This window comes from Poecilia reticulata, chromosome 9 (assembly GCF_904066995.2).
Source record: "Poecilia reticulata chromosome 9, P_reticulata-male-v2, whole genome shotgun sequence".
NCBI classification, from domain to species: domain Eukaryota; kingdom Metazoa; phylum Chordata; class Actinopteri; order Cyprinodontiformes; family Poeciliidae; genus Poecilia; species Poecilia reticulata.
The window spans coordinates 26,908,501-26,925,760 of NC_088838.1; the positions used below are offsets into that span (position 1 = coordinate 26,908,501).

The 17,260-nt window shown below is 38.5% G+C and overlaps 1 protein-coding gene across 3 annotated transcripts; it reads left to right on the forward strand.

Annotated features, from left to right (window-relative positions):
* The first annotated feature begins 1,436 nt into the window (after positions 1 to 1,436).
* Positions 1,437 to 17,074, forward strand: LOC103469951 (uncharacterized). 3 transcript variants are annotated; one of them, XR_534429.3, is made up of 12 exons: positions 1,437 to 1,900; positions 5,074 to 5,517; positions 10,342 to 10,389; positions 12,279 to 12,317; positions 12,457 to 12,789; positions 12,896 to 12,928; positions 13,053 to 13,118; positions 13,628 to 13,717; positions 14,119 to 14,217; positions 15,080 to 15,196; positions 15,711 to 15,825; positions 15,915 to 17,074. XR_534429.3 is itself a non-coding variant. In XM_008418039.3 (12 exons), exons 1-11 carry the CDS (start codon positions 1,856 to 1,858, stop codon positions 15,771 to 15,773), a joined length of 1,377 nt encoding a protein of 458 aa, XP_008416261.2. In that variant the 5' UTR covers positions 1,437 to 1,855; the 3' UTR covers positions 15,774 to 15,811; positions 15,915 to 17,074. The 3 variants fall into 3 exon arrangements, 2 of the variants coding, with proteins under 2 accessions (XP_008416261.2, XP_017162284.2); XM_008418039.3 differs by having other exon boundaries at positions 15,711 to 15,811; XM_017306795.2 differs by having other exon boundaries at positions 1,438 to 1,900; positions 15,711 to 15,807.
* Positions 17,075 to 17,260: the final 186 nt, after the last annotated feature.

The following is a 17,260-nucleotide window of genomic DNA, read 5'->3' on the forward strand; positions in this document are numbered from 1 at the left end:
CTTTGGCCATGTAACCTGACAAACCTGCTGAGCTGATTCCTTTCCTCTATCCTTCATGTCGATGTGTGCTCACAGGACTGAGGTACAGGGCTAAACTAAGCCTTGGTGTAATACGCAGGGAGTTTTGTCAACGTTGAATACTTGGAAAAAAAGGAAAAACTTCAGATTACTTGTCAAAGCTGACATGTCATCTGCTGAGTAAAATACAGCCAACAACGATGATTGATCACATCCTAGCAAAGAAAACAAACTACGTCAGCATTTTGAGGTGAACTGAATACTTTAAATGACATGAAAACATGTAACTGCATCACAAAATATAAGCTATAAGAAGTGAATCTGTGCGAATCTGCAAAGGCAGATGTACATTTCTGAATCAACAAGAAAGAGGAAATCCACAAAAGCTTGGTGGACGTTTCAGAACATTGACTGAATTTGCATAGATAACATTTTACGTATAAACAACATAAAGCAAAACTTAAAATGTAAGCCAAAATAATAGGACCAACTTTACTATAATCTTTGTAGTTGTAATAGAGAGGGCTGACAAGGCAAAACTGTCTTTGTTTTTCAATTAGCCAGTGATCATAATGTTCATCCTGAACTAGAGCTTCAGGCTGGAATCAACTGATCTGCATTCAATGACACTGAAGGAGAAAATTAAGCTTCCAGCCCACAGGCAAAACTGCCACCTGGCATAAATATCAAATGACTACGTCCAACAACACCTGGGAAATAAAGAATCCACAAATCTCTTGTTTATCTATGCTCTCGGTAAAGATGTGTAAAATAAAACTTTCAGATAAAGTAGTCTTTTATTGCAGTTGCATAATGTCAGAGTGGAAATTCTAGCTATCAAACCTTGTTAGATTTTTGGCTCTGCCAGTATAAGATCTGTGTTGATTTGGCCATAATCAGACTTTAATCCTGCTGGTAACCAATTTTCAGCTTACTAGTAGGAAATTGGGTCCTTATCCAGATGAGAAAGGCTTGGTGAAGCAACAGTCATCCATAAAAATTAAGGTGTAAATGAAATAAGCTTGTATTACATTAATTTTTATTAGGAATTGTTCTAATAATTGAACACCCTGTATACCCTAAACTTTGATTAAAAGTCAGATTTTGAATTTTTCTTAAGAGAAAGATTATAACTGCAATACAAAATACGTTTATTATAGGGCTTTTATGTAAAAGCCAATAAATATGGCCAACACAAAAGCGTATTTATTTCATGTAATAAGCATACATTCCCTGCTGCCCAAGAAGTTTCAGACAATGGGTCCTCAGAGCTTCTGCAGTCCAGCGGGCGGGTTTTCTCTCTTTGTGTTCCCAGCATCAAACAATGCCATCTATTCTTTTTGCTTTATGATTTCAATCCACTCAAAACTCTGTTTGTAGTTGCACTTTTTAATTTCTCTGGAGGAATGTGTTCAGTTAATGTCTTCTCATGGTTTTGACTGAGCGTGGCAGTTTTTTATGATCTGGCTGACAAAACATCAATGCAGCAGAAAACCTACAAATGCGAGCCAAAAAGCGTCCCAGGCCAGTAGACCTCTCTGTCTTTCTCTCTGTGCTTTGATGGAGCTCTTACATAACGCAACTTACCGTCCAAAATGTAGGTAGGTCGTCCAGCGCTCATCCAGCCATGTAACACAGCGGCGGTGCGCATGCGCGCGTCTTTTTGTCCCCCCTCCTCCCCTCCCATCTTCCATCCCAGTCCGCCTATAGGTTCGGCGCGAAGGTAAAAGGGGGAAAATAGGAGGCTTTATAAACATCCACATTGATCTCTCTGCCTTGCTGCCCGTTTCACACCTTTCAGTCTTTTTGAGTTTTTTTTCCCCCAGCAGCGCCTAAAATGCCAAGCAAGAGGAAGAAGAACAAGCGTCGCATGAGGAGGGTGGTGAGTGGCGACAGGCGCACTTTTTATTGTTAGCAAAACAGATTTTCTCTGCAAGAGAAGTGACATTGTGCGTTTTTTTTTTTTTCTCGTGTAATTTTTTATTATAAGTGAATTTTGAAAACACAAACCATTCTGACTGTTTGACGGCTTATTTTGAGGTGAAAATCGTCTTCAGGTTTAGCATAAAACTGCAGAAGGTAGAGGTGGGGGAAAAAAAATAATGTGCATGCTTGAATTCCACTGAACCAGAAGATAACCAAACTTAACCTAAGTAGATTTTATTTTTCAAAATCTAATATAGCCATATTCAACCATTTTGTTTAAGATGGGGGAGATCACGTCTTCTTCTGACATGTTCAAAGTCATGAGAGAGATTAACGTAATTCAATCATTATATATTTTTGTTTTATTTTACAACTGGACAGCACTTTCTAAAACACGTGGGGGAAAAAAAAGAATAATTGTAGAAAAATCAGCAGCAACGCAACACAGAACCCATGTCTTTGTCTTAATATAAGTAACTCACTAATTTATATGATTCCATCTCCGTTTCTATTTCTCTTGTGTCTGGGGTAGAACTATTTTTGAACACGGAGTGCTCCAGGGAAATGAGTGGGTGTGGCAGAGTGGAGATCTGTGTGAGTGAGAAAGCAACACAGAAGCTCCATTTTCTTCAAGGGCAAAGGTTCACTTTGAAACCATGAAAATCTTTTTATATGCAGACATTTAGCATTTTCTTTTACATTTATCATTGCTCATTGTTATGCAAATATTTGCTAATTATGTAACCAAAAAAAACAACAACTTTTTATAATCTGACGAAAAGAGAGAGGAGACTGTTATTACTAGAAGGAAAAGTTTTTGTATATTTTTTTTATAGAAGAAGCAGTGGACTGGAATCCACTTTGCTGTTAATAGCAAATTAAACAATTTCACATCATTAATTAAAGAAACTATTAAAACATAAACACCCCGTTTGTTTGTACCAACTGCTCTTTTGGTGTCATAACATTTTTCATTCCTTTTTGCATTGTGTCCAGCCTGTTATGTAACTATAAGGACATTTCTTTAACACTTGATTTAGAAGCCTGTCAGAATTAGACTTTTGGATTTTGTAGTAGAGATGCTCTAATCTGGCTCTTTTAAGGCAGTATATGATTTTCCCTTTGTTGTTTTCTTGGAAACTGTTACCCTTAGGTAATAAACAAATGTGTTGCAGTTTCCTTCATAGAGATAATTTGGATTCTATTGGAAAGTGAAGAAATTAGAAAATTGTCCTTATGTATGCTTCAAAGCAGTCATAACTGACTGTTAATAAACCTCAAAAATTTACATGCTGTTTGGTTTACAGTTCATTGCTCTGGTTCATTTAATGATTTGGAAAGAATCTTTTGTTTTTTTTATTCATTAATTGACCTGGCCAATCACCAGTTAGAACCCGTGAAACCTGTCTATGGACAACAGACAAAGAATAACCTTTAGCTAACGCTAGGACGTGTTTTTAATTGTTATCAATGTGCATTCTCTCTGTTAAGTAAAAATAATAAACCACAGATGTTTTACCAGGCTTTCCAGCAGGTGAGACAACTCAGGTTAGCTCTGTTGTTGCCCAAATCCTCCACTTCAGCTGGAGTCTTAGCTTTAGCTCCTCTCTGCATCACAGGGCTGGTTTTGGTGATGTGTTGACTGTAGGAACGGCCTGAAAAGGTTGGAATGTGCACAATCTCGCTGGTTTTCAGAGTCCACTATTGACACTTAGATAAAACTGTCTCCTTAAGTCATCTTCAGTTTTATGTTATCACTAATCACCTTAGAGAAATCAGAACCCTGGCTGACGTGTGTCTGTTTCTGTTCTCTAAATTTGGTTCTTTATAAATTGTCTTTCTCCTGTTCCCAGTCCAGCATGGGCTACTAAATCTCAAGCTTTGTATGGACATCAGCAACAGAGGCCGTGTTTTGACGGAGGTTGGACGGACAGGACATACACACCCCCACTTTTTTCTTGCACCACAGGTCTAGCAATGCCGAGCTGGCTGTTGACCTAACAAAAGCATTTTTGGGGAGTGATTATAACCTGATTATGAAGTGATTAGACCCACTGTCTGGCCCGCGGGGCACCCATCAGTGCTGCTGACTCGCACGGTTTCTCTTCCCGCTTCACCAGACCTGTCAGTACCGTTCTGATTCAACTAATTAGCTCCCATTATCTAACTAGCCTTGTTGGGTCCAGTCCCAGTTGCCCCCTCCCTCCAGTGGTCTGCCCTCCTAAAATCTCCACCAAAGCCCGAGGGGGTTTTGTCCACAGCTGAAAAATATGTTGAACCTGGGAAGTATGGCGCATGTCTGGTATTCCTGCAGGCGCTAGAATGAACTGCGGTTTGCCAATAACATCAAGCTTTTTAAGGGCATTTAAAAGTAAAAACCAGTTAAAATTCCACGAGGTATTGTATCAGGCCTGTCGTTAGAAAAACCTAGCAAAAACAATACTACCACCTGGAAATGTTTTCCGTAATTTTACATTACAACTGTAAACTTTACTGGGTTTTATTGGGATTATGTGTGACAGATTCATAGTTGTGCTGTTGACAGGTTGCAGGTCCTCAGTATTTACTGTGAACCTCTTGGATGCTATTTTAATGAATGCTTTATCATTGCTTGCCGGTCATTTATGTGGACAGCCATGTCTTGGTATATTTGCACTCTTTCTATTTTTACACAAATTATTGGTAAAGGCTTCAAATTATTGTTTGGAAATTGTTTTATAACCTACTCTGTTTGAAACTTGTACACATTTTCGTTCCTGACCTGTCTGTTCCTTGGCGTTCATGGTTCTTTTTGATCAGTGATGTTCTCTGATCTATTCTGAGACTAAATTACTAGTTGGAGTGGATTTAATTTAGACTTGTCAGAATTTTGAAAACTATGATTTTGTTTCTTTATCACAATTTTATGTTCTTTGTATTAGTTCATAACCTAAAATCCCAATGAATGGATTGGATTTTGTGGTTGGATGAAAAAATGTGGACTAGCTTAATAGTTAGTCAAGTATATGGGATAGTTATATAGCTACATCATTATCAAATGCATAAATTATCTGTGCCGATAAAGATCAAAACTCATCCTGAGCATACTTGTTCGGCATTGAGTCATTTTTCTGTTTTTCCTTGTTGCAGCAAGCCCAGAGGAGAGCACTTGAGGATCAGCATGCAGCCAATCCACCAATCAAAGCCAGCTCAGGGATTGCCATTAGTGCGCCCCCTACAGCAACGCCCAAAAAAGCAGCTAAAATTTCACCACCCACTCGAGAAAAGCCCCCACAGGCCATTCCCATCTCTGCCCCTGCAGTGGAGCCTCCAAAATTTGAACCACAGCCTGTTGTGAAAGAAGAAGCAGCAGAGGCCTTCGTAGTTGAGGTAGCTGCAGCAGATGATGGTGAGCTGTTGGAGCAGGCTACCGTGGACGTGGAATCCAGAGTGGGGGATGAAGTCGAAGGTCCAGCACGTGTCGCCAAAGAAGCACCAGCTGAAAGTATTCCTCCAGCAGAGCCATCTACGGTTGAAGCCGATCTGACGAAGGAGGCTGAGGTTCCTGTTTCTGAAGCAGAGCCCGTCTCTGAGGTAATTAAAGCATTTCTTTTTCATCTACAAGTTCTGGAGGAATGGTCCGATTTGCACGTGACTTGGTACAATGCAGACTTGGTTTATTGAAATGATTCGATTTGCAAGATACCTTTACATCTAGAGGAGACTCTCTAAGGGTGTGCTGCAGGCAGTTACTGGAGCATCCAACAGAGCATGAAGACGCATTAGAAACCATTAGCAGCACCTGACAGCTTGATCAGAAATCCTGTTTGAGTGTTGTGTGCCTGGTGGTTGGCATCAAGATGTAATAGTAGCCAAAATTTGGAACCAGTCGGGACAGACGTGCATCCGCACACTTTTGTCATCCTTCCTGTGTGGTGACCTTTGTTTGTTATTTTGACTGACTGTCAGATGCTTTGTGTTAACACATAGAAGGCAGTTATTATGTTCCTGGTGCATTATAGTCAGGCCAACTTTCTGTCAATTTACTTTCTTTCCGTTCTGTTTTGCTTCAGCATTTATTGTATTTTGCTTGCAAAGAAGCTTGACTTGTTTTCCTCTCTGTCTTGGACAACAGGTGTCAAGACTTTCTGCGAGTCTTTCTCTGTACTTTAGCTGCTCTTTTCTCATTATTTTTGTTTCTTGTTAAGATCCTGAACTCCAACCAAACCGATAAGATTAACAGCCAATAGCAATGGAGTCTCTCTTCCTGCATCTCAAATCCCATATCAGATCTTAGTTAGAAGACATGATTATCACTTTTTCATATCCGATATGCCTGTCACCTTGAAATGTGAGGGCAGACAAGTGGCAAACAACACAAAATACCAAAGAGATACATCCGTATCTGTATCCTTTGGGTCTTATTTGACATTTATTGCACACAAGATTTATCACATAGATGCTCTAAGGATTCTTTTCATAAATGTTGGTGTTTATAGAATATTAGAGGGCAAACGTGCAGCGGCAGGGTCTGTGGAGGAGGGAGGCAGATGATGGAGCCTGTGAAGCAGGGAGAACAACATGTTCCATTTAGGAAGCAGGGGGAAAATAAAGGAGAGGTTTGCAGCCTGCAGCAGTGAACGGTGTTTTCACCATTTATTATTCAGGATCAGTAACTTTAAAATGAAAATTTTTCGTGAGTGAATGAGAGACAGATGCATATTTTGCTTTTTGACATATGGACAAGAAGGGTGTGATGAAGTTTCACTTTTAACCACTTGCAGGAAGCGTATTCTGGATTTATCTGCTAAATCATACCTGCAGGTTTTCTATAAAAATATAAATCACTGATGACACTAGATACAGTGAACTTTTGTGTTTCCCCTGTCATCTTGTAAAAAGGGTTTTTGCAGAGTTTGAGCATTTTGAACACATCCTTCCTCTTTGTTGCCGACAATCTTTTTTCAGTTATTTAATTTTAAATCGTAAAATCTTTTGTGTTCAAAGCTGATATTTACTTCACTGTAACTTTGTCTGAGCCATCATTTCTGTTCTGTTTTGCTGTATCAAAGCAGCCTGCGCATCTTCTAACCTCTGATGTCAACAGAACTGCTGCTTGCTGATTAGATTTTATTTGCTGAACCATTTTCTGTAAACCCAAGAGATTAGTTAAATCCCTTTCCTTTCCCCATTCCGATGTTAAATTTAGGCTTCAGGAAGTAGTAGTAGTAGGATGTAGTTACTGTTGTGACTGGCTGATTTGCTATTTTCATCAACAAATTGGCGTACCTAATGACGTGGCCAGTTTGACATAATGTACTTTTGGAATAGAAAAACTTTGCAAGCTTGTTGAAATTGCCACATGCAATAGTGTATGAATAGGTAAACCTGTAGCAGAACTATAGTCTAACCCTTACTTCTTTCAATACAACAAAACATTCAGTCTTCTAATTGACCAGTTTGATTGGTTCCTGTCTGATCAGTTTAAGATTATTTAAAAAGCTCAAACTCAATATTAACATGCAGAAGGCAGGTGCTTCAAATACAGATGCTGCTTTGTGGCTGGACAAACAGCACAAAGATGAATCACAAATTCAAATAGTTCCTACAGACACAAATTCTTTTCAACAGATGAACTAATAAGCCGCAAATCATCTTTCCAATTGCAGAAGTTTTCACAGTTGCTGAGATTTTCAAACTCCATTTACGAAAACTTGATTAATTCCAGAGGGTAATTACAATTTGACCTATTTTTTGGACAAAAATATCTCCATAATTGTGTGGCGCTTTACCAAAGTTAACTCAGAGAACAAGCTTAACGCAGAAGCAGCGCAAACATAAATTGGTGAGACAAAACTGATTCTTTCTAGAAGCCGCTGAGTTTCAGGTGAGCATACGCCTCTTCTTGATTAGACACAGCTGCTGAGTCGGGTGTTTCCGTTCGCTGCTGCCCGAAGCAGCTAAAGATGGAGCTTCTGCTTGAGCTGAACATTTTGTACCTCTTTTTCCTACCGTGCTTCTGTTCGCCACTCCTCCCTCATTTGGTCTCTCACTGCTATTCTCTATTTGCATGCATCCTTCACTCCCGTATTCGACAACGTCATTTTTTTTTTTACATCCGTCTTAAAGTTAAATGATTCTACCCTCTCTTTTCAAACTTTGTCTAAAATTTACTCATGACAGTTTCAGTTTGAGACAAATTTCACAGAGGCTGCATGTGTATCTACTGTAGATCAGAACATGGCGTCCCTCTAGTTGTAGTAGCTGGAGGGAGTGTGTACTGTGTGCAGCCATAGCTTTGCATGAGTGCATGTTTAGCAGTCTAAAACTGACTTAAAGATCACCTTATCACTTTCTCCCTTCGCTATTGCTCTCTTTACCTATAACTTGACTTCAACATTCTAGCTCTCTTCTCTTAATCTTAACTGTAAGTTCATTTTTGCTTTCTAGTCCCTTTTTTTTCTGGAGAAGGCCTTTACCTGCAGATTTAAATGATTTGATGAAAGCTGGTCTATATACATGACAACTTGGAGGATATTTTATACAGTAAACTTGTCCTACATTTGGAAAAAGAACTGGCACAAGGTAAAGCTGAATTATTTATCACCAGAGTATGAAGGTTTTCAATATTCATGAGCATCTCTCTGTGATTGCCAGTATGGCTCAACACACTTGGCTGCACAGCGGATGCCGCCCCAGTGATCATTTAGGCGACGGCTATTAGGAAATTGAAAGGCCTGGCTGGCTTCTCTTCTCATCTGGCAATTTTTAGCTATTGCTCTCTAAAAACAATACCAGCTACCTCAGTGGGTTACATTCTCCAGACTGTGATTGGAATAAAAGTTATCAACCATCATCCTGATATAAAAAATTTCTCATATTCTTGTAAAAGTGCAGAGAATTTAAGAACATTTCGTTTATATTTGTTCTTTGGAGGTCGGATGGGTTTCTGCAAGTAAAAAAAGTTGAATCTAAGAATTTCTAATTACCTCTTAAGATCATTATTTATACAATTTTAGAACTTGGTTAGTCAATAATACAGTTTATAAAGCAAGATTAACTTGCTTAATATTTTTGAGGTTTTTAAATGTAAGTTTATCGTCTTGTTTTGTTTTTTATTAGCTCTGACTCGTGACTCTACTTCTTTTCCACTCTTGGGTTCCTTACCATTAGCACGTTCAAGCACTTTTTACAATAATCTTTATTAGCAAACTTCTAATATCCCTATTGTTAATCCAGCTCGTATTATTGTTCATGACAACTGAGCTGAAAGTAATTAACTAACACAAATATTTTATTTTCGATCCCCCAAAGAAACTACAGTAAACTTAATTCAGAAGGATGTTTTTGTTTTCAGGGATTTGGATCAGAGGCGTTTCCAACAGGCTGTTTCCTAACTCGGCTTAAGGTCTTTGTATTCCTGTCATAGAGCACAATTCCTCAGCTGAAGCTGTTTTATTGTAGTTTCTCGGGAGTCGGTGAGGTTTGTGTTTTAACAAAGAGCGAAATGCACCTAAAATAAAAGTCGTAGTCTTCAAATAAAAGAAGTGGTGTGATGGGGGAAGCAGTTAATGAACAAATGTTCAAATTTGAGACCTAATTAAAGGTAATATACAGATTTAGTCTGGCAAACCCTGGGGAGCATTTAACATATCCTTAAGGTGAAGACAGCAGCAACACTTAAAGTGCAGAAAAATAACTTTATTAGTAGACCAACCCTCTCAGTAAGTTGTGCCAGAAATGTTTTGGATTTCTGCATTAAAAGTCTTAAAAATTGTACATTACAGGATATCTAGGTCGTCACATGACCATGCAGAGTGACGAATGAGGATAACATATGCTGTAAGATTATTGAAATGGAAGAACTGAGTTGATGGCAAAGACACTTTTAAAGATCTGACTTGAAAAATACCGAGGAATGAAGAGAGAGGGAGTAACTGCTTCCAATCATCCAGTTGGTTGCGAGGTTTTCATGCAGGTCGTAGGACGTTCCTCCCCTTTTTCCAAACTGTTGCTCTGATCACACACAAAGAGTCTAAAGAAAACGTTCACTGGCTGTTTGCGTTAGTGCAGAACTGTGAGCCCAAGTTTACAAGCTACTTCTGGCACGCATTTCCTGGTATGGCCACAGAAAACCTGATCAGGCTCTCACTGGGATATTTATTTTCTGTTAAATGCCTCCAGGCTGACAAAATGCCGTTTAGACGCTCGTTTCGCTTTTGGCACATTTTTAAAAGCCCAGTGTGTGTCCCTCCTAAAGCTTGACCTTTAAATTTGTAGGAAAGAGGTAAGCTGCAGAGAATGAGGCAGTTTTGTTGAACACGCTTGACATGCTTGTTAAGAAACACTCTTTATCTTTAGGTGTTCTTTTGTTTTGTTGACGTAAGAATACAATTTTTGACCTCTTCCTCTTCACAGGTTACAGCCCCAGATGAGGCTTCAGTGGTGGCTGCTGTAGAAGCTGAAGTAAATATGATTTACACTTTCATTTTTACCTAAAACACTTTGCTTTGCCCCTTTACTGTAACTTGAATCAAGCATATGTCTTCTTGTTTTAAGCCAAAGGCAGATTAGGCAGGTGAGCGTCTGAGTGAAGCAGGTTTTGACACCTTCAAACTGACGCCAGCCTGAGGATTTTTATAAATCAGCTCCTCCTAAAGAGCCACAAATTCTGGGTTAAAATACCGTGTTCTATATTTTATATTTTATTGTTTGGCCTGATGCATTGAAAAGCAAATCTCAAATCAGACAACCCTTGTAACTAAAGTCACGCAAAAGACTCTTTGCTGCTTCCACAGGACTTTAGAGTGAAGGTTTCAACCGGGTGCTGCCTAAAGAAACTATTTTTAAATTTATCTTCAGTATGTGTAAGGATCTTTTGGCAGTTCACTGCTCTGGAGCAAACAGGTGTGTTTTAACTCAATGCCAAGGCGGAAAGACGTTGGCAGTAGCCGTAGGGAACCAATTGTTGCTGCCAATCAACACGATAGACAGGCTTCTTTTTGCCCTCCAAGCTAATTCACCTTTAATTTCTCAAAGAAATTACAAAATCAAACCAATACTCTAACTGGTTTAGTGTTGCATGTGCAGCTTGGTACATTTTGAGTTTCAGGGCAGTGTATTCAGAAAAAGACTGAGCAAGTTTATCTTGTTTGGAATTGTTCTTATGGGAAAACCTTTTCTCTAAACAGAATATGGCAACAACATAAATTGCAAGTAAATAAGCAACAAGACCTCTGGAAGAGCACATGCCAAATGCTGGAATGGACATCAGCTTGGTTACGATCCGGACACCTTGCATTCACTAAGAAGTCCTCTGCTTTGCAAAGTGTGTACTAGAGTCAAGTGTGAGGTCATAAGAGTGGAAGCTAAAGTTGTAGCGATATTGTAGTTTATGCAGAAAAGGAGATGGAAGGTAAAGTTTATTTTAATATTAATATACATTTACAAAGAGTCCCAAAGAGTGATCAGCCATGACGGGATCCAATAAGAGGACAAGGAGTGAGAGGGAGCCCAAAGAGAGAGAGAAGTTTAAATACTGAGAAGTTTGATTACTAACAAGTGACGTGTGACTGTGCAGCTGAGGGTGGAGACAAGAGAGGCAAGTTGAGGGAGAGAGCAGAGGAGGAGTAATAATGTCCTGGAAAGAGCTAAAGAAACGTCTGACAATTAAAGAATAAACTAAATGCAAAAGGATGAAAAATCGCATTGAGATCTAAACATGAGTAAATAAACATCTAAGGAAAGACTAATCTAATGTACAGCAAGCATGACAGAAACAGAAATAGAATAACGAAGGTAAAGCATAAATAATATTGAACAACACAGCAGTAAGTCTACAACAAAATGGCTGAAAAACAAGACAAGATGTTGCATTAAAAATCAGTCTAAATACAATCTTCTATCTGGCTCAAAGGCTGTAGGATGATCTTAATTCAGCAACCTGGCACTTTTCTGTTACAAGGCTACCAATAAATCAGCATGAACAACTAGATAAGTGTTAGAAGTGCTGCTAAAAAGTCCCTATTATTATAAAAGAGCTGTGAAGGTGGTGTAAATTCATTAAGTTTTGAATGCGGGTCTGTTCAGCTGGATCTTCCTGAGCACATGCTCAGTTGTTTTAAGCTGGGTTTTCATGAGCTGTATGCCAAAATCATCAGTATTAAAACAATAAAACACCTGAAATATTTCAGTTGGTGTGTAAGGAATCTAAAATATACGACAGTTTAATTTTTATCATTACATTATGGAAAATAATGAACTTTTTCACAATATGCACATTTTTTGAGAAGGACCTGTATGTAGCCATCTTATTATATAAGGTTAACTAAAAATGTATTTTATATCTTATCCAGACAGAAGCCAATGAAGACACACAGACAGAGATGAGTCAGGTACGTTTTTTTATGACCCCAGAGGTTCTGGTAGTGCAATGCAATCCACTCATCTCTATGAAGAAAAGTCAGTATTCCTCGGGACCCTTTTTGTTCTCTGGATTAATGTTGTATGTTTTGTGTCGTGGTAACTTTGCAGACACAGGACGTCTGTGAGGCAGACTCTCAGAAAGATGTGACCCTGGCAGAAGAAGACACTGAGACCAAGGAGGAACTAGAAGTGTCCGTCGCTGAAGAGGTAACCGTATCAGAGTCGGTAAAGGAACAAGCTGAAGAACCAGAGGTAGAAGATCTCACCAGTGACCAAAGTCCTGCTGAAGTAGAACTTGCAGCAGAAAAAACCGAATCTGATACTGGATCAGAGGTGGAGGTTGTCATAGAAACACTGGATCCTGCAGAGCCACCTGAGGATGGGGAGGAAAAACTGGAAGACTCAGCTGCACTCGGTGTCCAGCCTGTTGCAGCCATAGAGGTTCATAATTTTATGTAAATCTCATATAAGTTGTTTCTTTATGTCACTGTAACTACTTCCTCAAAGTCGACAACAGACTTCTCTGTGTTTTGTCTGTCTGCATCAGGATGCTGTTGGCTCTCCTGTGGAAATCCCAGCAGTAAGAGCCTTATCATTTATTCCACTTTCAGAAACAACAACAACAACAACATTATTAATAATTACACTTTACTAAATGCAGTTGCTCTGTTAAATTGTAACATGGCAGCCTTTTATCTCATCAGGTGCTAAATACCATCACTGAAGCTCCTCTGGGTGAAGCTGAGCCTCCTGTTGTTGAACATGCAGAGGTACAACCAAGAGTTTAACACATGTCAAGAAATGTTAACTTGATAGTAATTATATTGTTTTTTATGTCTGAGCTGCTCATTTTATGACATCACTGAGCTTGGTTACTGACCTCCTGACTTTTAAAGACTTCAATCAGTCAATATCTGAACTAACATCTCCGTCACCTTGGCGACCGGATCGCCTTAAAGGTTAAAGGTTTACGACATTAGCACAAAACTGCATTCATACCATCACATCCAAAGCAACAAAACTTGACGAATCAGACTGCTACATACAAGCTGCCTGAAATGCACTATTACCACACCTATAACATGTTTTTGTTTATGTGTATTTACTGTTGTTTTTGAAAAGATTTTTCAACTAACAAGCATTAGATCATGGAAACACCATTTCATTTTGTTCCATTCTATTTGGTAATCCATGAAATTACAGTCAACTGGTTTTTGGTTGCTGTATGGTTTTGAAGATGGGAAACAATCCCTTCTCATGTTTTCCTTCTGTCCCTCAGGGAACTGCTGACCTGCTGCTCCAAAAATTAGCTGCTACTGAATCTGTGTCAACAGCAAAGGATGTTTCGACATCTCCTGTTGTGCAGCAGGTGGGATTTGTACAAAGTCCTCTTTACTTTATGCTTGTTTGTCATGAATAACTGGAATAACTTTGCAATAGTCGTTCTTGACTGTTATGTTTATAAGAATATGTTGGGAAGACAGCAGTAGAACATTTACAACCTTGTCTATTTTAGTTATTTACTATTTCAGCTATTCCTGGTCTGATTTCTGGGGAGATTCTAATTGTTTTTTTTGTAGTTAGATAGAAATTGTAACAAACAAAAGTAAAGCAAAAAGAGTCTAAAAATCATCTAAAAGTAAAAAAATAAAGACAAATACAACAGGCTTCTTGCTCAGTAGATCCCTGCTTTTATGTCAAGGTTAACCTATCAGCTGGACATTTTGAGACATTTTCTTCCCTCTTTTTTTTTTTTTTTTTGACATTCAGGAAGCTGAGGGAACAGGAGACGCTTTTATCACCCAATCAGAATCAACGGATGCTACTCCTGTAGATCCTGAAACAGTTTCTGCTGCTCCTGCAGGGGAGGTGGGCACTGCAGCGTTTATATATGAACAAATGCTAATGTTACATTTACTGCTACGGCAGCAATGCTCTTAATCATTTGTTTCATAATGCCAGAAAAAAAACTAATATTTGTTTTTTTTCCACACGTAAATGTTTCATATCATGAGCAACAAATAAGAATGTTTTTTTTTAAAAAGAGAATTTTATTTATTAAGAAACAACAAATCGGATTAATGTGGCCCTACATAAAAATACAATTTCCCCTCTTGTTAAATTTTGAATTATCTATGACTACTTACATTTATGAGCCGCACACTGGCTTGATTAATGCCAAATTAGTAGAATTGAAAATTACAAAAACAGAACCAGACTTTAAACATGAAAAAACTCAGAAAGCAACACATTATGCCCCAATCAAATAAACATCTAAGTCTCATCACACAAGCTACAAAACAAGTTAACGTGAAATTGCATCAGCACAATGACACGGCAGAAACAGCAGAAAGTGCACCCCTAGAAACAAGACAGGTTTGCAGTGGCCTTATCAAGATACCGACTTAAATCTCATGAGACACTGTGGCATGACCTGAGGCAGGGCTTAAAGCCATAAAATGTGAATTAATTGAAACAATTTTGCAAAAAAGGGTGGTCAAAAGTTCCTCCACATCAACGCAGAAGGCAGTAAAATGCATTATTGGAGTTTTAAAAAATTTAATCATCATTTAAGGAAGGTTTCTTGTATTTACTCTCTTTTTTGAAAGTAAACATTTGTTTGCTGATTGGAAACATTTAAGTGAAACAAAAACAGAACAAATTTTTAAGGAGATAAATATGAAGAATAAGTGTAAATGGTCAAGTTCTCTGTCTGACCTTTCTTTTCCAGATTGCTGCCGCCAACCAAAAGTGTCTGGGTGTGCTGACAGACGAAGCAAAATCCGGAGGCTGTGATGTTCCATGTCAGGGACCGCTTCCTGTTGAGGCTGTGCAGCTCGGTGGAGTGGTAAATAAGTTTGTGCATAATTCTGGTTCATCCTCGCTAACAGTTTCCGCATACTTGAAAGCGCCGCCTTCATCGGTTGCCATGTTGTCAGGAAGTGTCATTTGGTAAATGATGACACTTTTAATGCAAAGTTGCTCTAAAAACTTGCCTTGAAAGTAAATTAAAAGGGCCAACTTTGCATTGTTTTCTAAATAATGACACTTTAATGCAAAGTTGGCCCTTTTAATTTACTTTCAAGGCAAGTTTTAGAGCAACTTTGCATTAAAAGTGTCATCATTTACCAAATGACACTTTATGACAACAGTTATAGACATTCATAAAGATTCCTTCATGCTCATGACAGTGTCACTCTATGGAATAAAGTGTTACCAGTAATTTTAACTAATCAAATACAAAATCTAATTTAACCTCAGAAAGTGAGGAAAAGGGTTTTTGTCTTTTTAGTCTTCTGGTTTCAACTGTATTTGTGTTTTACAGCATGCTCACCAAAATTCATTTATTCTCTGTGGTACAGGAGCTGTCAGTGGAAATAACACAGAATGGAAACATTGTTCCTGAGGTCTCCATTGAGGGTTAAAAGCCAAGGCACACCGCTCAGACGACCTTTTTCTGTGTGTAAGACTCTAAAAGTATGAAATAAATCTTTTAAAACACCTTTCTGCCTTTATTTGCAGTTATTCACTAATGATGATGCTCCTGTAACTCTTGTCTCTTTCAGATTCCCGTTGGAGGACTCAAAGCTTTCAAGGGAGTCAACCAGACCTTTTCATTTTTTAAGGCTTAAGTCAGAACAGGCAGGAAATCGAAGTGGGCATCCACACTTTGAAGTGCCTTTTCCTGTCCTGTACTCGGCTGAAACATCAAACCAGATGTGAACATGCAGGAACGGCTTCTCTCACGACAGCAGCTGAGACCTTTGAAAAAAAAAAGAAAAAAAAAAAAAGCATCTTTGGTTCTTCTAAATACTTTGCTATGCAACAAAATCACGTATAAATGAGTTTGACTGTAGTAGTTCAGGAGGCGGTGCTGAAGGCATGACAATCAGCAACAGAAATATTTTTGCATCTTCTGACTCAGAATATTTTTCTCCACAGTGCATAGACTTTATGCATATCAGTAGACTTGTAGCATTGATAACTGGGTCTGTAGTTTGTTTATTGGACAGAGTTGTGTTGTTTTTTTTTTGCTGTTTTTTGAAAGTCACTCGTTTAGCTTACCACTCTTTTCAAAACATAAACCTTCCAATAACATTAAAACTGGGGTAACTTTTGTCTCGTTCTATACTGTCAAGACAGTACAGAATGAGTGTGAAAAAAACAGTAATGTTTTAAGATTTGTTCTTAACTAAACCATCACTATAGTCGTGTTTCATGACTGCACATGGTGCTTTACTAAGGGTTTGGTGAAGCTCCACCTCCCACCTCAATTTTTTGCAGTCGTTTACAGCAGGTTCTGTGTAAACAACGGCCAAATGTCAACGATTTAAAGCAGAACTTCACCTTGGTGTATGCCACTATTGAACTAGCTGTTAGCTTTAGCTTTAGCTTTAGAGCAACTAATTTGGGTTTACTCTAAAGAAAATGGCAAAAGAATCGTCTTCTTTGGGCAATTCATTTGCTGCTCATGTCCTTTAACAGAACCATACTTCAGAAATTCACAAATCCATTTCCTTTTCTGTACCATTGTCCACTGTCTTGACAAAGTGCCACTGTTAATGTTACAAAGCTACATTGTAAAGAGCAAGCTTTGATGTTCAACAGAATATTGAATATCAAAATGAATTTCATAGTTCATTCTGTACACACAGAGTAATGCATACACGATTCTGAGTTACTGTTGGACTGTCTTGACCTGTGAAATAAAGTTCTAACTCAGTGATGTGATGTTGGCTTGCTAGCTTAACCTCAACCAACCATTTAAAAACATTGTATGGAACTTGGCATTTTCTACTCTCATTTGAAACTTTAATGTGCTGCTTTGTGTGTTTTCTGTCCAACCAGACAAGTGTGACCAACAGATAAGATACTGATATCAGATACCTTCTCCCCACCAAAAAAAAAAACT

Excerpts from the sequence above, each read along its gene's own strand:
- LOC103469951 (XM_008418039.3), top strand. The coding sequence starts at position 1,856 with ATGCCAAGCAAGAGGAAGAAGAACAAGCGTCGCATGAGGAGGGTG. Across the intron at positions 12,929-13,052 it reads CTCCTGTGGAAATCCCAGCA|GTGCTAAATACCATCACTGA; the intron begins GTAAGAGCCTTA and ends TTATCTCATCAG. Across the intron at positions 14,218-15,079 it reads CTGCTGCTCCTGCAGGGGAG|ATTGCTGCCGCCAACCAAAA; the intron begins GTGGGCACTGCA and ends TTTCTTTTCCAG.